General features: G+C 43.7%; 4 protein-coding genes across 6 annotated transcripts in view; 2 read left to right on the forward strand and 2 right to left on the reverse strand.

Moving 5' to 3' along the window:
* On the reverse strand, positions 1 to 17,684 carry Moap1 (modulator of apoptosis 1). 2 transcript variants are annotated; one of them, XM_031355521.1, is made up of 2 exons: positions 17,549 to 17,684; positions 1 to 1,675 (listed from the first exon to the last, which is right to left on the reverse strand). In XM_031355521.1, exon 2 carries the CDS (start codon positions 1,558 to 1,560, stop codon positions 502 to 504), a length of 1,059 nt encoding a protein of 352 aa, XP_031211381.1. In that variant the 5' UTR covers positions 1,561 to 1,675; positions 17,549 to 17,684; the 3' UTR covers positions 1 to 501. The 2 variants fall into 2 exon arrangements, with proteins under 2 accessions (XP_031211381.1, XP_031211382.1); XM_031355522.1 differs by lacking the exon at positions 17,549 to 17,684 and adding an exon at positions 1,830 to 1,962 and having other exon boundaries at positions 7 to 1,675.
* Positions 1,998 to 3,734, forward strand: Tmem251 (transmembrane protein 251). 2 transcript variants are annotated; one of them, XM_031355523.1, is made up of 3 exons: positions 2,038 to 2,087; positions 2,412 to 2,506; positions 2,939 to 3,734. In XM_031355523.1, the coding sequence occupies exons 2-3, from the start codon at positions 2,427 to 2,429 to the stop codon at positions 3,348 to 3,350; spliced, it is 492 nt and encodes a 163-aa protein (XP_031211383.1). In that variant the 5' UTR covers positions 2,038 to 2,087; positions 2,412 to 2,426; the 3' UTR covers positions 3,351 to 3,734. The 2 variants fall into 2 exon arrangements, with proteins under 2 accessions (XP_031211384.1, XP_031211383.1); XM_031355524.1 differs by lacking the exon at positions 2,412 to 2,506 and having other exon boundaries at positions 1,998 to 2,087.
* Gon7 (GON7 subunit of KEOPS complex) lies at positions 12,073 to 17,836 on the reverse strand. The gene is made up of 2 exons (XM_031355526.1): positions 17,549 to 17,836; positions 12,073 to 12,565 (listed from the first exon to the last, which is right to left on the reverse strand). The coding sequence occupies exons 1-2, from the start codon at positions 17,751 to 17,753 to the stop codon at positions 12,474 to 12,476; spliced, it is 297 nt and encodes a 98-aa protein (XP_031211386.1). The 5' UTR covers positions 17,754 to 17,836; the 3' UTR covers positions 12,073 to 12,473.
* Positions 17,837 to 21,744, forward strand: part of Ubr7 (ubiquitin protein ligase E3 component n-recognin 7) — a 20,617-nt gene continuing 16,709 nt past the window's right edge. The window contains exon 1 of the mRNA XM_031355520.1: positions 17,837 to 18,168. Within this exon, the coding sequence (XP_031211380.1) occupies positions 18,019 to 18,168 (150 nt within the window). The 5' untranslated portion in view covers positions 17,837 to 18,018. The remainder of the gene's footprint in view (positions 18,169 to 21,744) is intronic.

Consider the following 21,744-nt stretch of genomic DNA (forward strand, 5'->3'; position numbering starts at 1 on the left):
TTCAAATGTAGTATACAATGTATACAAAGATAATTTTATTATCATTTATTTATGATTCCAAGAAAATGATATTTAGAAGCAGACCCTTTGGCAACACATTAGATACATCACAAACCTAAAAATAGTTGTATAACTGACCACAGCATTCAGTTGTGCTTCAATCAACAACTGATTTGTAATAAAAGAAACCTTAAATATCTTAGCCAGCCTTGGCTCAGGGTCTTCAGCATAAATGTGAGCAACACTTGAAAACTACTGATAACGGACAGCACCATCACATATGACTAATTCCTGGAACACTGTACTAGCAGAATGATCTTTTCATTTAAATTATTGTCAGTGTAGAATGACATCATTTATATCAGTAAAACATTGGGGAGACATTCAGTAGGATGAACAACACAACAAAGGGTGAGTTGGTTTGGCAGCACAAAGTGGGGGACTGATGACTGCCATGAGCTCCTCCATCTTGTTCTGCTCATGACTGCCTTGGGTCTTGGGTCAAGTGAAATAGCCTTCTAATTCGGCCTGAAGAAGGGCCTCTTCCTCTGCTGCCTCCTTATCTTTTATCAGTGTTAGCAATTGCAGTAAGCCTGGGGCTGGGCTACCCTCTGGCAGTCCAAGCTCTCTTCGAACTGACTTGTGGACTGCCCCAGCAATGACCTGGTCTAGCCGGGCCTGATTCACAACTTCTTTCTCAATTGCTCCTTTCTGAACCAGCTTCTGTAATAAAGGCTCCAACCTTAGAACATAGGCAGACAGTTTTTCATCATCCTTCTGGTAAGTAGTAAGGTATTTAACCTGCAATGCTCTAGGATTATCAACAATCCCAAATATTGTCTCAAGTGTCTTCAGGCATTCTGCAACTGTAATGAAGGGGTTGTTTATCTTGAGGACTCGAATAATTTCAAATGCTGGACCTCTAAGGCTCTCTATCAACCGCCTTCTTTTCTCTACATCTGACACCTGCCATGTTTTCATTACTTGGGAAGTATGAAACATCCAAGATTCAAATTCTTCCTCACCTGGTCCTGGAGGATCCCTGCCTGAGAACACACTTAGCCTTTTGTACCTCAGATACTGCAGGGTAGGCTTAAGGGCCTCATCTAATGCCTGTGCTAACATGGGTGCTCGAATTTCAGGGATCATTATGCCCTGGTCTGGGCTGAGAGGGTCATTCCGATTCCCAAGAACTCTAGTTAATTCACCCATCGTCATGCCCTCTCCCTTTAAAAACTCATTTAATCTGCACAGAAAGTCACCATCAGCATCAGGAGGCTTAAAGATCACTCTCCAGACACCTCCCTTTGCAGGTATCTCCTTGGGGACTAGGGCACTGCCAGTGTCTACTGTAAGCCCAATCAAGGCTACATTCTTGTTCTCATCCCTCCTGAACATCCTCCCAAGCAGTCTGTGTTCCCCTAAGGGAGCAAGGCCAGCCTGCAGGGCCTCCTCGATATCTGGCACTCCGCAGGTCGGTGGGATGCCGGCAACCAATAGTGCTTTCCTAGGGTTCATGTCCATCCCCCTGCACCAGTCTTCTAGAAGTCTCAGTGTCATGGTGCTCAGAGTATTTAAATCTTAATGCGACCAGGGCGCCGCCGCCGCCACCACCACCACCGCCGCTCACAGTGATGTGCGTGCTCGTCTCTTCAACACGCAGAGGTCCGGGAGCCTGAGAAAACAGAGCATCTGTGTAAGTTAACCCTGTCTGATTCCCGAGCAGTTCCTCCGCCCACCCGCCTCCGCCTCCCATAGACCAACGCCACCAGGCCTGCGGTCCACCTGCCCATAGATGCATCGTTCGGGTCCCGGAGAGGGCGTCTGACCTTTGTGGGCTTTAGGAGAGACCAGGGGATCAAGTCCGCAGTGGGGCGATGGGGGACACCGGCTCTCCGCGCCCGCCTCCCGGCCGACGGCAGAAGGACGGCGGCAAACGCCTCAGGCAGCAGACAACCGCCTCCGGAGGCGGCGCGCAGTAGGCAGCATGACATCACGAGGCAGGCGCGCGCTTCCGGCCCAAGACGGAAGCTCTGACTGCGGCGGTATCCGGGACTGCGAGCGGGCGGGCCACTCAGGACAGGAAGGTGAGACCCGGGGCTGCTCAGCTTGGCTGTCAGGCTGGCCCGGCGTCCAGCCTGGAGCCGAGCCCGGGGTTCACCAGGCCAGGCCTGGTGCCACTGCCCAGCTCAGGCTCGGCGGCGGGTGCCGTGGGGGGCGGGCCCAGAGGTCCGGTGGCCGGCCAGGCATCTCCAGGTGGTTCCCCCGCCTGGGGCTCCAGAGGGCGACTGGGCCCGCCGCCGCGTGACCAGCCGTGGTCTGGTCACGCTGGGCTTAATCACTACTAGCTCGTGCTCCCGCCGGCCGCGCTCACCTTCTTCAGCCGTGCGACCCAGAGCTTTTCTCTTAAGGTGGCTGGTTCTGAAATGCCAAAGGCACCTGACTACTCAGAACTGAGTGACTCTTGCACGCTTGCAGGGGGAACAGGAAGATTTTCGGGACCACTGTAAGTGTCTGAGTTACCTTCTTAACTTGGGGACTCCGATGTTGGTTTAACGAGTAGAACCCAACCCAGTGCCCATGTCTGAAATAATAGTGTTAAGCCAGAAAGCATTTCAACCCTCAAGTGCAATGTCCTGTGGGGAAACTAGATGTTTCATTATCTGAAACGAAGGGGTACTGGGTCTACTCAAGCAAGAAGTGATGACTCATTCACTCTGTGGGGTGCACATAAATAACAGCACTCAGTATATACTGAAACCAGTATTTTTATGTGCTCACAATTGTTATATAAAACCACCTGTAAGTTGTTTACAGCTGTCAAATCTTAAAATGCTCGTGCTTTTCAGAACTCTTGAATTTAAATCAAGTGCACTTGGAATAGTTGCCATGGCAACATTTCTAGACCCTAACTATAATTTTTCTGTTTGCATTGAAGGCACAGAGCATGGAGAATGATGAACTTCCGTCAGCGGATGGGATGGATTGGAGTGGGACTGTATTTGCTAGCAAGTGCAGCAGCGTTTTATTATGTTTTTGAGATCAATGAAACTTACAACAGGTTGGCTTTGGAACACATTCAGCAGCACCCTGAGGAGCCTCGGGAAGGAACCACATGGACACACTCCTTGAAAGCTCGATTACTTTCCCTGCCCTTTTGGTTGTGGACAGTTATTTTCTTGATACCTTACATACAGATGTTTTTGTTCCTTTATTCTTGTACCAGAGCGGATCCCAAAACGGTGGGCTACTGTATTATCCCCATATGCTTGGCAGTTATCTGCAATCGTCACCAGGCATTTGTCAAGGCTTCTAATCAGATCAGCAGACTACAACTGATTGACACATAAAACCCATCACCGTTTTCCCTTATTGCAAGACTGCCAGTACTGTATAGTGGCTGACCACAAGACTGCAGTTTCTCCACAGGTCTCAGGAAGTTGTGGTGGAACAGAGACTTTGACTACTTTATCTGAATAATGACTTTTTAGGTAAAGCCTGAAATATAGTACTACAGAATCATGTTGATGACTTCAGATTTTGGAAGTAAAATAGTGGCTTGTAATTTGCAGTCTTTAGAAACTTGAATAAGTACCTGAATTTTTTTTATTTCTATTCTATGTGCAACATAGTATGAATCAGAAATTTTTCCGTTGGGGAAAACAATGAATATTTCCATTGTGTTAAATGTAAAAAAGGTTTGACCATGATCATAAAATTTAAATTTTATACAATTACTTTGCTTGCTTTAAATTTTGACTAAGACGTTAATCCTGTTGGAACTACTGCTTGCTTGCTTTCAGTTTACAAGGTATTGGTAGAAAATTACTGAGGTGGCTACCACCTTTCTGTTTTTGCGGGGAGGTGGGTAGATAGAGGAGAGTGCTGGGGATTGAATCCAAGCCCTTTGTGCTTCTTTTGTGTTTTTCAAGACAGTAACTCTATGTAGCCCTGCCTGTCCTGGGACTTGCCCTGTAGACCAGGCTGTCCTGGGACTTGCCCCGTAGACCAGGCTAGCTTCAAACTCTTGCCTGCCCCAGCCTCTAGACAATTGGGATTAAAGGTTTGTGCTACCACTAACCCACTGCCTTTTGTACTTTTACCACTGAAATACATTTCCAGCCATGATGATAGCTATTTAGATATACAGAATTTGTTCTTTTCTTTTTTGGATAATGGCTATCTAAATCACTAATCTATAGGTCTTTGAAAAACTATGTAGGAACTGAATAGTTGAAATTGTTGAAGTCTAGAAATAACACAGACACCAGGTGTATCAGCACAGATCACTAAAGAGAGATTGTTCCTTTTCTGGATGAAATCGGGGTATCCCGTGACAGTAGTATTAACACATTTCACACAGTTTTAATAACCCTGGCTTTGCTGTGAATAGAACAACCCTATGAATGAGAGCAGCACTACCTGATGCAATTCCTCACCACTGACACAACATCCCATGCTGTGTACAAACGTCAACTATTTACCTCATACCAAAAATGAAAATGAATTTTAGTGAAGTTTTTTTCTCAAACTGTACCATATGCTAGCTTTTTGTGGTGCTAAAGATCAAACTCACACCCTCACACATACTAGCCAACTCTTAACCAATGTGCTATAAGATAGTCCTAAAGGTTTTCAGCAACCTCACTAAATGCTGTATTTGAACAAAGAGGCTAAGATTCCATGGCAAAATTAAAAAAAAAATTTTTTTTTAAATTTTCTTGCTGTCCTGACTTATGTTCTGGCTATGTAGACCAGGTTGGCCTTGAACTCAGAGATCCACATACCTCCTCCCAGAGTTAGGGGCTAAAGGAAAAGATGTGCCTCTGACACACCATGCCTGGCTCAAGCTTAAATCTTAAAAGACAAAACTACCTCAAAAGCATCAGAATCTACTTTATGAACTCCTAGTGGTGGCCCATGCCCTTGATCCCAGCACTTGAGAGGCAGAGAGAGTCGAATTCTTTGAGCTGGAGGCTAGCCTGGTCTACATGAAAAGTTCCAAGACAGCCAGAGCTACAAAGACAGACCCTGTTGTCAAACAAACCAACCCCCATAAAACAAAAACCAAAACCCCCAACCTCAAAAACCAACTCAGTTTTGTTGCTGAAATAACACATCTTTTGCTAGGATATAGTATTATGTCTGAACCAGGTGCATCTTCTAATATGCAGGCTGCAGAAATGTTTTAACAAGTATTCTACACCAACTCTACTCCAATACTAAGGCAGCTGTTACTACTGGCACGAGTGCCATTTGACAAGACTCGGAAGCATTCAAGAATAACCTGTCCATGGACAGGGTAACTGGAAAAGCCAAGCTAAAAGCCATAGGCAGGGAGTGGTGGCACATTCCTATAATCCAGCATTGGGGCAGAGGCAGGTGGATCTCTGTAAATCTAGTCTATGTAGTGAGTTCTAGGACAGTCAGCTACATAGTGAAACCCTGCCTCAAAACAACAACAAAAAATCAGACAAAGCAAAATTTGAACCCAGAATATCTATCTGGCTTCAGATTCCATCTCTGTACTTATGGAAAAACTACCGATTCCTTTTTATCTGCTCTTTAAAAAATTATATTCACTTATCTCTGTACAAATGTGAGGTTGGGGGCCATAGTGTATATATGGAGGGCATAGGACAAGCATGGGTGTATTTTCTCAGATGTCAGATTTTGGAGATAGGGTCTTTCTCACTGGCCTGGAGCAAACCAAGTCTCCAGGGATCCCAGTCTCCACTGGACCAAATTTCTTGGCTCCCTCTAATTCTCTTTAAGAAACCAAAATATGTGTTCTTGCAAACAAGCAATTTTGCAAACACTTTACTAGCAGTGCCACTGTCATTTTATTTACAATCATACCTGAAATGAAACAATCCCAGTGCAGTTTTTTCACTGATATACTTTAGGTTTTCAAAAGTGTGGGAACAGGAAACAGATTAGCTGCAGAAATGTCTATGGCACTTTTTTTGCTAGTACACATTTTTTACTTAGATGTCATTAATTTTAAAGTAAAAATCCCCTGAAGTATAGAACCTGATTCTATTTTACAATCTTTTTAAGGAACACAAAGCTTTTCTTTGGTGGAGTCATGAGATAAAGTGCTCATATAAGTCACTGCTCTTGTGACAAATGCGTATGCTTGTACCAAATGGGTAGGGCTAGTCTTTTCCTAAATTCCTGGCAGGAGTGACTATGTGAGACTTCATTAAGAGTTCACTACCATGTTACGAATCCTCTCACACATAAAGTCCTAGATAGCTTTGGACTGTGGTTGGAAGTCACCATGCGTTAGTGTTAAACCCCACAAACCTCACACACAATGACAAGGTCCATGGAGGTGGGTTCAGCCCTTTTTGTCTTAAATGTTTTTCAGATGCTTCTGCTAAGGTTCAAAGAGTTGGCCCACAGGGTTTTAATGTAGCATTTACTGAAGATTCAAGTATTGGAGCTGTGTTTATCTTTGGAACAGAATCAGAAAATGTTCTCCAGAAAGTTCACTCGAGCCATTTACAAATTTTGTCTACATTTCCTCATATTAAATCCTCCCTGTGTTGTTCTGAACATTCCTCTCCCACTCTCCCAAAGCTGCTCAGTTTCATCAGTGAGTCCAGAGTCACTGGTGACTAACACTCAACTCAACCACCAGGTCTGGATTCTTGAGTTACTTTTTAAGGAGTTTCTGGTGCTCTGACCCTTGACATATATTCTTCAGCTGGTTTTTGGGTTAGCACTATCTAGGATGTTCCTTCATGCCCTGTACTTCAGAAGTCACAAACCAAGAGGAGCAGCCACATGTGGCCACTAGCTTCATGTATTTAGTAGCCCAGTTCTAGACAATTCTCTGGTTTTTCTTCTTCCTCATAGCTGCTTGCTGCTGCTTGAGGGATTCTCCTTGGAGATCTCCTCCAATTCTGTTGGTGTGCTCCAGTTCTTTCTTCTTAGGTTTCTGTCATCCAGTCCTGTGGTTTTAAGTACCCTTCTCCAGAGTTTCACTTGAATATCCACCACCTACTTGTCTTTTTTTCTGAAGTGGAATCTCACTAGGTTATCCAAGATGGTCTTGAACTTGGTCCTCTTCCCTCAACCTCCCCAGCAGCTGGGATCACTTGCATGCAATCACTACACTTCATTGCCTGCTTACACTTCATCATATATTTACTAGCAAACTCATGAAATTTAACCTGTCTAAAACCAAGCTGCCAAAGTAAACCTATCAAAACCTGTTTTTCAAGTCTAGTACCAATTGTGCCATATGCTTATGATTCCAGCACTTCAGAAGAAGCAGGAGGGCCAGAGTTCAAGGACAACTTTATCTACAAGTTCAAGGTCCTATCTTGGTTCAGGTCTGCTGTCTCACACTTTTGATCCCAGCACTCAGGAGGCAGAGGCAGCCAGATCTCTGAGTGAGGCCAGCCTGGTCTACAGATGGAGTTCCAGGATAGCCAGGGAACACACAGAGAAAAGTCCTATATCAGCATCCTATACCTTTATGTCATTTCCTACTGTTCTTTCTGCTCAATTCCACTCCGAGCACATTAATCTTTTCTTTTTTCCTCTTCTGACAAGCCTCACACTATGCAACTCAGGATGATCCTACCTCTGCCTCCAGAGTGCTACAGACATGTGCTTCCTTACTGGGTTCCCCTGGTCTTGACTTTGGACCATTTCAGAAATGTCATAAAGCTTCCCTCCATGCCTCATCTGTGTTTTCTTCAAACTCAAATGTCACCCTCTTGAGACCCTACTTACTGAAAGCAAGCATTCATCCCAGTGTTACTTTTCCCCACAGTACTTACCTATCCTCACATGATCACATGTATATTTCCTCAAAATTTTGGATTTTTATCATGTATTGTGATGGCCCGTATGCTTACAACAGTAACCGGCACACAGCAGATGCTCAGTATGTACTTATGAACATATACTTCTCTTACCATACTGTAAAAATGAATCTAGCTCTCTCTCCTTAGAGAACAAAGTCAAAAGCTAATATTTATTATTAAGTATGTAGCCTAATCTGTCATGTGTTCCAGTTTAATCCAACTCTTTCAGATCTCAGGATTTAGTGATTTTTCTCTTCAACGCCAAGATTTCAACTGTCCCTCAATGTATTTTTGTTACATCCGTTGTCTTAGAATTTTTTATATACAAGGTTTTTATTAAGTGCTTGGCTAGAGCTCTCAATATATGTTTCAGGCATGAATATTAGAGTTTCATAGGCCACCTAACAAGTACAAAGTGCAATGGCTATTAGTACTATATAATACAATTCCAGTCACCGATGTTCAAGGCAGTACCATGTATCCAGAAAGAACTCATAAAAAACTATCTCTACCAGGTTTTTGGCCAGAGTAATTCTATTTAAAACTACACTCCAGTGGCCTATTGATATCCCAATGTGAGCTGCTACTTTTTAAGCTATAAACAGTTTATTTCTAGAATTCACTGTTTCATAGACTCCAACTTTAAAGAGAGCAACTCTTATCCCTAAGGTCCCAGAGTCACTAGAATATGTTTTCATTTTTATTTGATTTTCGTTTTGTTTTTTTGTTTTTTGTTTTTTTGTTTTTCGAGACAGGGTTTCTCTGTATAGCCCTGGCTGTCCTGGAACTCACTGTGTAGACCAGGCTGGCCTTGAACTCAGAAATCTGCCTGCCTCTGCCTCCCAAGTGCTGGGATTAAAGGCGTGCGCCACCACCGCCCGGCCTTTTATTTGATTTTCAAGACAGAGTTTCTCTGTGAAGCCCTGGCTGTTCTGGAACTCACGCTATAGACCAGGCTGGCCTTGAACTCAGAAATCTGCCTGCCTCTGCCTTCCAAGTGCTGGGACTAAAGGCATGTGCCACCACTGCCTGGCTTAGTTACAGTATTCTTATGACATCCTTATACTTGGACAATTGTTAAACAATTGTTTTCAAGATTAAGCCTAGGCATAGACATCAGTTGAGAATACTTGGCCCAGTTCTCCTAACCTATATGCAAGTTTCAAGAGGGAGAGGGGGTACAGGTCTTCTTTAAAAAACTTATATACACCCTGGAGAAGATGCTTAGATTGAAAGCAGCACCATGCACAGCACTACACACTTTTATGCCCAATACTGAGGACCAGGGGGAGACAGGCAGGCAGATCTCTGAGACTTCAGGCTAGCCTGATCTATACAATTTTTGGTCAGCCAGGGCTACATACAGAGAACCTGTTAGGAAAAAAAATGAGGGCACACCCGGCCGAGAAAGGGTGGCAGCACTTCAAATCCTTGCCTTGCCTCCCAAGTGGTGAGACTGTAGGTGTGCTTGGCTATGCCCCCCCTGTGTTTTTATCCATGGTAAGTTCTTTACTGGTGTTTTAACTGCCCTAATACCACAGCCAAACTATTATGACCTATATGTGGATCTGGGCCCTAGAGTTATAGTATTAAAATAACAAATTCTGTTTAGGCACTTTTAAACAGATACATCTCTTGCAAGAATTTCTTGTTTCACCTTTTAGATTATTCATCTAAGGCTCTTGATAGGCTTATTTTTAGGTGGAAATGTGAGGGTTGACTTTCCAGTACAAAAGTAAGAAGTTGGAGCTGTTTCAAAAGGTAGCATTGTTCTGCTTGTATCTGGGTAATTTTAGCAAGAATATTGGAATGAGTATTAAAGCTGAGTAAGAGATCCATCAAACCTATAGCCCAGAACCTCAAACATTATAGAAGCACAAATACTATATTGAAATGTCTTTATAATAAATTCAGTAAACAAAGGAAATGTAAAAAAATTAGGAGCAAATTGAACTGTCATTTGAAACTATTTTTACCCTGCATGTATCTGTGCACTAATATAAGGGAGTCAGGTCCCTAGGACTGGAGTTACAGAGGGTTGTGAATCACCATATGGATACTGGGAACTGAACCCAGGTCCTCTTGCATGAGCAGCCAGTGCTCTTAACTGCTGAACCATCTCTGCAGCTCCCTCAATTTAAACTATTTAAAATATACTATTTTAAATTATATACAGGCAAGTTTTTTTTAAAGGATTATGTAATTATAGAATTATAAGTTAACTTAATATTAGAAACATCATTAAACAAGAATATCCGGCCATTTATAATTTTTCCTAGTTGAAATTGTTTGAATTACCTAAGAGTGCTTGGTGGAATGCTGTACTCCAAGCAAAACATAAGCACATTGACTGCTTTTCCAAAGGTCTTGAGTTCAAGTCCCAGCAACCACATGGTGGCTCAAAACCATCCATAATGAGATCTGATGCCCTCTTCTGGTGTGTCTGAAGACAGTTACAGGGTACTTACATACAATAAATAAATAAATAAATCTTAAAATGTAAAGTGTGTAAACTGAGTATCTTCAGTAACATCATCTGGAATTTCAGATATTAGTATATATGTAATTAAGAAACAAGTTCTAGGCTAGCTGGGGTAAGTTGTGAGACTGTCTTTAAAAAGAGAAAGAAAGAAAGAAAAAAAGAAAGAAAGAAAAAAAGAGCTGGGCAGTGGTGGCACATGCCTTTAATCCCAGCACTGGGGAGGCAGAGGCAGGTTTGAGTTTGAGGCCAGCCTGGTCTACAGAGTTGAGTTCCAGGACAGCCAGGGCTATACAGAGAAACCCTGTCTTGAAAAAACCAAAATAAATAAATAATAAATAAAAATAAATAAATAAATCTGGGCGGTAGTGGTGCATGGATGGTTTTAATCCCAGCACTTATAAGGCAGAGGCAGGCAGACTTATTGAGTTTGAGGCCAGTCTGGTCTACCAAGTGAGTTCTAGAATAGCCAGGAATTCACAGAGAAATTCTCCCCCTTCAAATTAAAAAACAAAACAAAACAAAACTTAAAACAGAGCAAATGATCTACCACAGAACCCATTTCTAGTCCCAAAGAGTGTTTTCATTTTCATTTTAAGGTAACGATGCAAACCCAGTGACTTGCGTATATTAGACAAGCATTCTACCACCAAGGCATATATCTCCAGCCTCAAAAACTATATATATAAATAAAGACCAGGCCAATGGTTGGCTTTGTAACCTGAGGCAAGTAATTATTCTGAGATTGAGTAATTACTCTCTGAACTAAGCCATTATACTCTGTTGCACCTAAGAGCCTTCGAAGCCCCGAATATCTCTGTAATCCCAGCACCCAAGTGGTGACAAGCAGAGAGATGAGAGGTTTGAGGACAGGCTGGGCTACATCTAGGGAGTTCCAGATCAGCTTCAGCACACAGCCTTGTGTCAAAACAACAAAAAGCCAGGCATGGTTGTGTACATGTGATCCCTAATACTCAGAAGACATTAAAAGTTCAAAGCCAGGTAGGCTATGTAGCAAATTCCAGACCAGTTTAGACCACATACATAACAAGACCCAGCCTCAAAACAAAACAGATATAATTAAAAGAATTATTCTAATTTCATTAGATATATTTTACATTTCAAGTGTCAAAATTAGGAAAGATGCCCTGTAAATAAAAAAAATCGACTCTGACTCCACTGATAAACAGCAGAAAATGAACACATACAATATATTTCTAAACTATTCAACAGTTTCCTTTTGACTAAAACTTAAAAAAAAAATGGCTACAGGAAATATATGTTACAATCAATGTATTTTATTGACTTGGGCCTCAAAACTATACTTGTACAGATGTATATGTATACACACAAATCATATTTCTCTTATTAATTTTTTCAAATATTAATTGCCTATGAACTATGACAAGCAGCTTTTATAAACACTGAAAGATGTAGACACACACCATTTGATTCATCGATCATTTTAAAAGAGAAAAACAGGGCTGGCGGGATGGCTCGTCGGGTAAGAGCACTGACTGCTCTTCCAAAGGTCCTGAGTTTGGATCCCAGCAACCACATGGTGGCTCACAACCACTGGTAATATAAGATCTGATGCCCTCTTCTGGTGCGTCTGAAGACAGCAGGGCTGGAGCGAGCAGCCCGTCCTGAGTTCAATTCCCAGCAGCCACATGATGGCTCATGGCCATCTGTACAGCTACAGTGTACTCATACACATAAAATAAATAAATCTTAAAAAAAAAAAAAAAGAGAGAAAAGCAAACATAAAAATTCACTTGCCAATTTAGATTTCATCCACTATGAATGGTTCCATTTTCTTTTAGGATGAGAAAACAAGAGTTCATTCCCAAACATTTGTTGTTTTTTTCTTTGTTTAGAAATAAGGAAGTTTGCTCTGCGACGAACTTGTTCCAATCAAAGAAAGAAATGAGTTTCCCAGCTAGAGCGCAGGTCTTCTGTAAGTTCAAGCAGGTGAAGAAACAGCAGCCTCTGCTGGCTTGGTGGGTTTTTTTTTTTTTTTTTTTTTTTTTTGAGGCAAGGTCTTGACATGTAGCACACAAGCTGGCCTCCAACTTTCAATTCTCCTGCCTCAGCCTTTGAATGAACTGTGTTTACATGTATACATCATCTCACTCAACCTAGTAGCAGTCTGAATTTCCTAAAAGCTACGGTTAAGGTGCTGGTTTTGGACGTTTTGCAGATGGTTCATCTGAGTTAGCTCTATCAGTGTCATTTTCATCTTCTGCATCATCTTCATCATCACCTTTTAAAAATAAATGTTTGTTGTATGATATTATGTTTAGTGGAAGAAAGAAACACAACTAGGTAAAGTGACTGATATGAGACCATTTCCCTTTGGGGACTAAAAAACCACACATACCTTACATTTTATAAATGCCAGGAGCCAGTGGGATTGCTCAGTGGGTCATAGTGAATGCAGTACAAGTTTGGCGACCTGTGGTCAATCCCTTGACCCCATTAAAAGGAGAGACCCCATCTTACATATGCAATATGCTACCCATATACATACAACTGAATTTTTAAAAACTTCAGGAATTTGAGTGTGATAGCCTTTAATTTTTGTGCTTAGGAGGCAGAGACAGAGACATACAGAGATTTCTTTAAGTTCAAGGCCAGCCTGATCTACATAGTAAATTTCAGGGGAGCCAGGGCCACACAGTAAGGTCATGTTTCAAAAATAAAGTAAACAGCCGGGCAGTGGTGGTATATGCCTTTAATCCCAGCACTTGTGAGGCAGAGGCAGGTGGATTTCTGAGTTCGAGGCCAGCCTGGTCTACAGAGTGAGTTCCAGGACTATACAGAGAAACCCTGTCTTGAAAAACTAAGAAAAAAAAAAAAAAAAAAAAAAAAAAAAAAAAGAAAGAAAAAAAGTAAACAGACACCTTTTATTACAGTACTTGAGAGGAAGCAGAAGGCAAATCTCTGAATTCGAGGCTAGCCTGTCTATAATATAATGCTACATGCTGGCCCCAAAAGTCTGGTTGCCCCAGGGAGAGAATCCTCATGTATATCAAGTAATGATATGTGACCCTGCTCCTTAATTTAAAACTATTGGTTGAATAAAGATGCCTACTGCCTCTAGATGGACAGAGGAAAAGTAGGTTGGTTTTGGTTCTTGTGGACTAAGGAAAACCACCAGAAAAAAGAAGATGGAGAGAAGCCACCATGGGATAGGTGAGTCATGAAAACATGTCCAGATGGAACATGGCAAGGGGTTATTGATGGGGAAGTGGATCAGAATAGCTTAGAAGGGAGATATCTGCCCAGCTCTAGTGCATTGAAAGTGTATTATAAATATAAAAGTTGTGTGTCTTTTAATCTGAGAACTAAATGATGTAAGGTGGAGTAGAAACTCCTAATTTATTACAACATATTTGCATCCAACATAGGGTACCGTTTTGTAGAAGTCTGATTCCAGTTCTTCCTAGACCAATGCTCCCAAAAATAAGACTCAGACTCAAGGTATATGTATAAACATCTTGGCCACATAGCGAGGCTCTTCTGACTAGATCATAACTGAGATAACCTATTGATTTTAACGTACATTCTGCCATGTGTATGGTTTCCTGTGTCCACATATCATGCTTCCTTCTCCTTACATCTTTCTGGGTCAATCTCCCCATGCACCTGGCTCTACCCCGGAATCTTCTGGATGTCCCACCTCTATTTCCAGCCTGAGCCATAGTGCACAGGCTTTTTTATTGACAGGTGATGCACCTATACAATACACAAGATTTTCTCTCTATACCAGGGCTACATACAGAGGCCCTATGTGGTAGTTTGAATGTGTATGACACCTATAGTCTCAGGTGTTTGAATGCTTGGCCCATAGGGAGTGGTACTATTAGGAGGTGTGGCCTTCTGGGAGGTGTGTCAACGTGGAAGTGGGCTCTAAGGTCTTATATATGTTCAAGCCCGCCCAGTGGGAATAGTCTCCTACAGATCAAGATGCAGAACTCTTGGCTACTCCAGCATCAAGTCTGACTGTACTGTCATGCTTCCTGTCATGATGATAATGGATTAACTAAACCTCTGAAACAGTAAGTCAGCCTCAATTAAATGTTTGCCTTTATAAGAGCTGTCTTGGTCATGGTGTCTCTTTACAGCAATAAAACCCTAACTAAGGAGGCTGCCGAGATGGCTTAGCGACTGCTCTTCTGAAGGTCCTGAGTTCAAATCCCAGCAGCACATGGCGGCTCACAACCACCCGTAATGAGATCTGACGCCCTCTTTTGGCGTGTCTGAAGACAGCTACAGTGTACTTATGTATTATAATAAATAAATCTTTGGGCTGGAGTGAGCAGGAACTGAGAGTGGGGTTGACCAGAGTGAGCAGGGGTCCTAAAAATTCAATTTGCCTATTTTGGACATCTCATACAAATGAAAACAGAGTATATAGTCATTTGTGCCTGACTGTTGTCTTAGGATTCATTACTGTTATAGCATGAATCCACATTTCATTCCTTTGTGTATATGTGCATGTATGATGTGTATGTACATGCCACAGTATACACAGAGGTCATCAGCTCAGTATAGGTCTTTACCTTCCACTTTAAGAAAGGGTCCCTACATACATGAAGTTCCCTGGCTCCATCTCCCAACTCACTCTGCAAGGGCACAAGGATTACAGGCACACAGTGTTTCATGGGTTCTTGGGAGCCAAACTTAAGCCCTCATGTCTGTGCACCTAGCTTTAATTCAATTAGGAGATTACCCAACAATCTCCCTAGCCCAATACTTCATTTTACACACTGACTATTATTCAACAATTAAAAGAATGCTTATGTTCTACTCAGATAATGGGCATTTGTATTATTTCCATTTTGTAGCTATTAGTGAACAGTGCTGCTACAATTAATGCATTGAGTTTTGGTATAAACATATTTCCTGTTAACCTGGAGAACTGGTAGTTTAACATGAGTAGTATGGCTTTTAGGAACTCTAAAGTGGACAAACCATTCTACACTTCCACCACCAATGTGGCCTATCATATCTCAGAATGATGGCTAATGTCTACTGGCCCGGCCCATGTGGAAAGATATGGAAGGCAGCTTTTGCTTTTTGCCTGCTTGCCCTCACTCTGACTAGTGAGTTTATCCACCCTGTTACTGAGAGGCCCAAGATGCTCCTGTGTTGGTGTCAGAACTTCTTCAGGATTCCAACATAGACTGAAAACTGGCAGCTCTCTTTCCAGGGACTCCAGGACCTGATTAGGACTGTTGAGACTTCCAGTCTCATGGACCAAACAACTACCAGATTCTTAGCCTTTCTGTCAGGAGACAGCCATGTGTGGACTACTCAGATCACCGGCCATAAGCCACTCTAATAAACATCTTTATATACACACTTATTCTATCAGCTCTGCTCCTTTGAAGAACTCTAATATATCTAGCTAATACTTTTTAAAAAAAGATTTATTTATTATTATACATAAGTACACTGTAGCTGTCTTCAGATACAGCAGAAGAGGGTGTCAGATCTCATTACGGGTGGTTGTGAGCCACCATGTGGTTGCTGGGATTTGAACTCAGAACCTTCAGAAGAGCAGTCAGTGCTCCTACCCGCTGAGCCATCTCACCAGCCCCTAGCTAATACTTTTTTATTGTTCCTTTTAATGACAGCCAATACCTATATTATAAAGAATAGGGAAGTACAGTTTAACCTCCTCTGCAGAAGAATTGACTCCTTAGCTCAGGACAATGACATATCTTGGTGTTCAAGTTTAAAAATAAATTTAACAAAGGTCGAGTGTGGTGGCACATTTCTTTAATCCCAGCACTGCTGAGGCAGAGTCAGGCAGGCCTGCAAGTCTTCTTTTTTTTTTGGTCTTTCGAGATAGGGTTTCTCTGTGTAGCCCTGGCTGTCCTGGAACTCACTCTGTAGACCAGGCTGGCCTCGAACTCAGAAATCCACCTGCTTCTACCTCCCAAGTGCTGGGATTAAAGGTGTGCGCCACCACTGCCCAGCAGGTCTCTGCAATTCAAAGTTAGGTTTGTTTAACCGTTACATTATTTTGTGATAACATCTACAAAATAATTTTATTCCTGTAACAGAGCTAGGGCTGGACGGATGGCGCAGTGGTTAAGAGCACTGTCTACTTTTTCTCTGCAGGACAAGGCACTGTCCACTATCTGATTCCAGGGGATTTGATGCCCTCTTCTGGCCTCCGAAGGCACTGTACATAAGTGGTGTACAGAGTGCATGCAGGTAAACACCCATCTTTAAAAACAAACAAACAAAGCAACCCCAAATAGTAGAGGGTGTGAAAGAAAGTATAGAGGCCAGAGGAAGGCAAGTAGTGCTTTTGGACATTATACGGCTCTTATACTCTGGCAGCAGCTGTGATTACCAGTACAAGATGGCAACCTAAACGTTTGCTCATGGAAGGGGGAGGGGCTCATGAGGTGTCACCCCTCCCGGAGGAGCATTTGGCAGTTAAAGGGGGGTGGGGCAGTCGTCGTTTTTCTTCAGTGGTCTAGTCACTGCTGAGTTGTCCTAACTCCTGTAAATAACAACTCACCCATGCTCATACAAATATCCTTAAATATCCACTGAGTGACAACAAAAGGCCGGAAAGAAAGGAGGAGAGCCCTGTTAGGAAGGGGTTCAGCGGGGGATCGACAACATGACCAGAATGCATTTATACATGAATGAAAGTATCAATTTAAAAATACCAAAAAGCAAAACTAAAAAACTCTTTTACTTTCAAAACAATATCCACACACACACACACACACACACACACACACACACACACACACAAAACACCCTGAGAGGGTTAAGATTCCCTAAAACAAAGAGGGTCTCGATAATTTGAAGCTCTTCTCATTCTGTCAAACATGTTTTCTCATGTCTAATTTCACTCCTTTTCGTTTTTCAACAACCAGGTCTAACGTCCCCCCCTTTCGGTCTTCCTGCCAGCTAGCAATGGTTACAGACTTTCTCGAGCAGGTCTGCCTATCTCAATCCTTTGCGTTCTTTGCAAGGGAGTCGAGCTGACTTCGTTCGCTGTCCAGTCCTTAATCCAACCCTCTCCACGTTTTTTTATTTTTTGATGGTAAGTCGCGATCACGAGGGGTGGGAGTGGGAGATCCGACAAAGAGGGCAGAGAGTTCTAACGACTTTTAGAAGCGATCGATCCCTCCTCCCCAAGGCTCGCCTTCTCCCGGCTGCCTTTCACACCGCCTGTCTACGCCAGACCCCGGCGCCCCGCCCCCGCGCTCACCGTCCAAAACGTCGTCCGGATCTTCCGCCACGCCCTGCGCGTTCTGCTCCACTAGGGTCCCGAAGAACTCCGCTACCAACTCCTTCATCCGGACCACGCCCGCCGACAGGCTCTGGAGAGGGTCCCCGTCGCCCGACGCCTCGCAGGACACTTGGAGCCGCTGCGGCTCCCCGTCACAACCGACGTACTCGCCGGAAAGCTCCATGGCGACCGCTCAGCTTCAACAGCGCGCCACCGAGACACGCCACCCGGAAGCGGAAGCCAGTCTGCGGCCCGGGCGGGCGGGCGGGAGAGGCGAGGGGGGGGAGGAATGACTTCCGATTTCTCGAGCTTGCCCCGCCCATTTTCTCCCGTCTCCCTCCTTCGGATTGGCTGCCTGGTGCTCAGGCCCCGCCTTCTCGCGACGCCCCTGGCGGCCACTTTTCCCGCCTCCCCCAGGGCCACGCAGCGGAGCCCGGTGACAGTTGAGGATGGCCGGAGCCGAGAGCCCCGCCGGGTGCCAGGCGGAGCTGGAGCCCGTGGTGTCGCTGGTGGACGTGCTCGAGGAAGACGAGGAGCTGGAGAACGAGGCGTGCGCCGTCCTGGGCGGCAGCGACTCGGAGAAGTGCTCCTACTCGCAGGTGCGCGCGGCCCGGCTGCTCCCGCCGCCCTGCCTGTTTTCCGCTGGCCGCGGCCGGCCCGCTCCGGCGCGACCCCTTTACTCTGTGCTTCCACAGCCCCTGCCCGACTGCCATTTGGTCCTCAGCTTGTCTCCACCAGGACTGCCCCTCTGTCCTGCTGACGGTACACTGGAGGCTCCGGTCCTGGAGTAGCAGCTCTGTCCTCCCGTCGCCTCTTGGTGGCCTGCTTTCCACGAGACTATTCTCGTGACCTCTCAAACCCAGATATTCTTCGCCCCGCTTCTCCCACCCCTAAAGAAGGTTCATTAGGGGAAGAAGTAAAGGGAGAGTGGGCCGGCTTTGAAAATCTGGCGGTGAGGGTGGGCTTCTGGACACTCCTGCAGTCTGGTTTAACTGCTAGTTAACGGCTAGCTGGTGCCCCTACCCCCACCCCCACCCGCTTTCTGGTTAAAAGAAGTTCCGTGTGTGTGTGTGTGCTATGTGACATCCCCTCTCCCTCGGGAGTAGATCGAAGCCAGAACATCAGGTGGCCCTGGAAAGCCAAGAGAGAAGAGATCTGCTTGGCGTTTGTGCGACCTTGTGAACAAGAGTTTGAGGGGCTGAGATGTAGTGTTTACTGACGCATGCTGTACATTTAAGTACTGGAAAAGGGTGGGTAGGAAGGAAACTTAACAAGGATGAGAATTGGTGGAAGGAAACAGGCTAACTATGCCCATGGGTGGAGTAGAAGACTGGGGAAGGAGTGAAGGGACTTGGAGTTATGGTGTGGACTGAAGTCATAACACTGTATGTCTTCGTTAACCAAGTTGGGTTTGCAGTGCAAAATTGTTGGATTGTTGAATAAATCTTGTATCCCGGAAATAGTCACAGAACTGGCTGTTGGTATTTAACTTTGGAGGATCACTGTTAAGTTTCTAACCCTGGACAAAGGAGCTGCTGTGCTGATTTAACATATCAAAGCGGACGGATGTCGGGCTCCAGGTTCTCCCTGCCCTTCAGTCCTTTCCAGGGCCCTCCTTGCCGGCACACCTAACCCCCTACCCCATACTTATCCAGCCCAGGAACTGGGCTACCCTCCCACCCCCACCCCCAGCTTCCCTTCCCTAAATAATCCATCCATTTTGTTTATCCAGCTCTCTTGAGTCTCCTGGCTGTAGCACCTGGCTCCCCATCCCTTCTCCCTGGGCCCAGCTCAGGATCCTCCCACATGTCCTTTATGCTCTTCCTTTTATAATAAACTTTTTCCTCCACTATCCCAAGGAACAGGCATGTCCTTTCCTTCCTTTTCTTTTTTTCATTCAATGACCACTAAACCACACCATACCCCTTCCTTGGGAGAAGGAAAGAAAGGTCCTAAGTCTGTATGTAAGCTGTTTATTAGTATACTTATCTTTATACAATATTAACTAAAGTGTTAGCGATGAGATCTTAGGAGCCCAGATCTGCCTTGAATTTTGATTCTCTTGCCTTCACCTCCCAAGTGCTGCTGGGATTACAAGTGTGCATCACCATGCTTGGCTTAAAGTCTTGTTCTTGGTGGATTTTGTTTTTATTTTTTGACAGAGTCACATTGTGTGGTTCTAACTGATCTGAAACTTACTATATAGGCCAGGCTGGCCTTGAACTCACAAAGATCCACCTCCCTCCCAAGTGCTAGGATTAAAGGCCTTAACTTAAGTTTTTGTTTTTAAATAGTCATCTCTAAGTATAGATATCAATAATATTATTATTATATTTATATTAGTTATATAATAATAATAATAATTATTATTATTATTTTCTTTTAGTTTTTTTGAGACGGAGTTTCTCTTTGTAGCCCTGGCTGTCTTGGAACTCACTCAGTAGCTCAGACTAGCCTTGAACTTAGAAATCTTCCTCCTCCTGCCTCTCGAATGCTGGGATTAAAAGTGTGTGCCACCACCACCTGACATTCACTTTTTTTAAAAAAAGCTTTTTTTTTTTTTTTTATTTATGTGGATATGTGCATGGGTGCAGGTGCCCTTGAGGGCAGAGGAATCTGATCCCCCGGAGCTGGAGTTCCAGGGCTTGTGAGCTGCCCAGCATGTACTGGGTCCTCAGTGCTAGTTCTCTGAGAGAGCATATGTGCTTTTAACCTCTGGGCTGTCTCTCTTCAGGTGGATTTTAAAAACCTTATTTACTGATGGGTGTGGGCATGTGTACCACAGAACATATGCAGACAGACATCAGAGAACAGCCTTGTAGAGTCAGTTGCCTTCTCCACTTTTATCTGGGGTCTGGAAATGGAGCGCAGGTTTCCAGGCGTACACAGCCAGTGGCTTTACCCATGGAGCTATTCACTGGCCCTGCAGATTCTTTAGTAAAATATGAGCAAATTGAAATAAAGTAGAAGTTTGTGTGGTTGGACTGGCTAGCGGGCTCAATCCAGTACTTGCTGAACAAGCATGAGGACCTGTGTTCTGTCACCGTTAACACATAAAAACCTGGCATGTTATGTGTGCTGATAATCCCCTTTCTGGGGAGGTATGTGCCCCTTGCCAACATTTCTAAGTTTTGCTGCTTTTCCTTCAACTCTTAATTTTTAAATATTTTAAATCTATAGATAACTTGAAAGAATAGTATGGCTTGTCTGTATTCCTTGTGAATGTATTGCTTTTACATATTTGTTTTTATTGAATGCACTTACCCCTTTATATACTTCATTACTTGCCAGTAAGTAGTGCACATAATTGCACTTCTAGATGCTTCCCCATACACCTCTCCCCAAATGAAAATGATTAATTTTCCTCTTTGGTTGAATTATAAGCATTTCTAGAATAAGAAATGTGAGGGCTAGAGAGATGGCTCAGCGGTTAAGAGCACTGACTGCTCTTCCGGAGGTCCTGAATTCAATTCCCAGCAACCACATGGTGGCTCACAACCATCTGTAATGGGGTCTGATGCACTCCCTCTTCTGCCATGCAGGTGTACATGTAAATAGAGTATTCATATCCATAATATAAATAAATAAAATCCTTAGAAAAAAAAAAGAAATGTGAGCCAAGTGGTGGTGATACACGAATTACTCAACACTTGGGAGGCAGAGGCAAGCAGGTGAGTTCAAGGCCAGCATGGTCTATAGAGTGAATTCCAGGACAGCCAGGGCTACACAGAGAAACCCTATCTCGGGGGAAAAAAAAAAAAGAGAGAAAAGGTCTCAAACTGTAAACTCACCTTTATTTTCATATGTTAAAATGATTAAACGGAGCTGGAGAGATGGCTCTGGTTAAGAGCACTGACTGCTCTTCTGAGGGTCCTGAATTCAATTCCCAGCAACCACGTGGTGGCTCACAACCATCTGTAATGAGATCTGACGCCCTCTTCTGGTGTGTCTGAAGACAGCTACAGTGTACTTAGATATAACAATAAATAAATTTTTTAAAAAAATGATTAAACAGATCAAGTTATTCACACAGTTATTTAAACTTTCTATTGCTATAAGAAAAAATGTACATAAAGCCGAGCATCAGTATAGATCTGGGGTTTGTAATGGTGTTTTTGATCCTTTGTTGGTTAACTAGTTCTTCTTTTCTTTTTCTTTTTTGTTGTGGGCTGGTC

This window comes from Mastomys coucha, unplaced genomic scaffold (assembly GCF_008632895.1).
Source record: "Mastomys coucha isolate ucsf_1 unplaced genomic scaffold, UCSF_Mcou_1 pScaffold6, whole genome shotgun sequence".
NCBI classification, from domain to species: domain Eukaryota; kingdom Metazoa; phylum Chordata; class Mammalia; order Rodentia; family Muridae; genus Mastomys; species Mastomys coucha.

Bases quoted from the DNA above. Each gene is read 5' to 3' on its own strand.
- Moap1 (XM_031355521.1), bottom strand. From the start codon at position 1,560: ATGACACTGAGACTTCTAGAAGACTGGTGCAGGGGGATGGACATGAAC.
- Tmem251 (XM_031355523.1), top strand. From the start codon at position 2,427: ATGCCAAAGGCACCTGACTACTCAGAACTGAGTGACTCTTGCACGCTT. The intron at 2,507-2,938 runs GTAAGTGTCTGA...TTTGCATTGAAG, and splicing joins GGAAGATTTTCGGGACCACT to GCACAGAGCATGGAGAATGA.
- Gon7 (XM_031355526.1), bottom strand. From the start codon at position 17,753: ATGGAGCTTTCCGGCGAGTACGTCGGTTGTGACGGGGAGCCGCAGCGG. The intron at 12,566-17,548 runs GTGAGCGCGGGG...TATTTTTAAAAG, and splicing joins TCCGGACGACGTTTTGGACG to GTGATGATGAAGATGATGCA.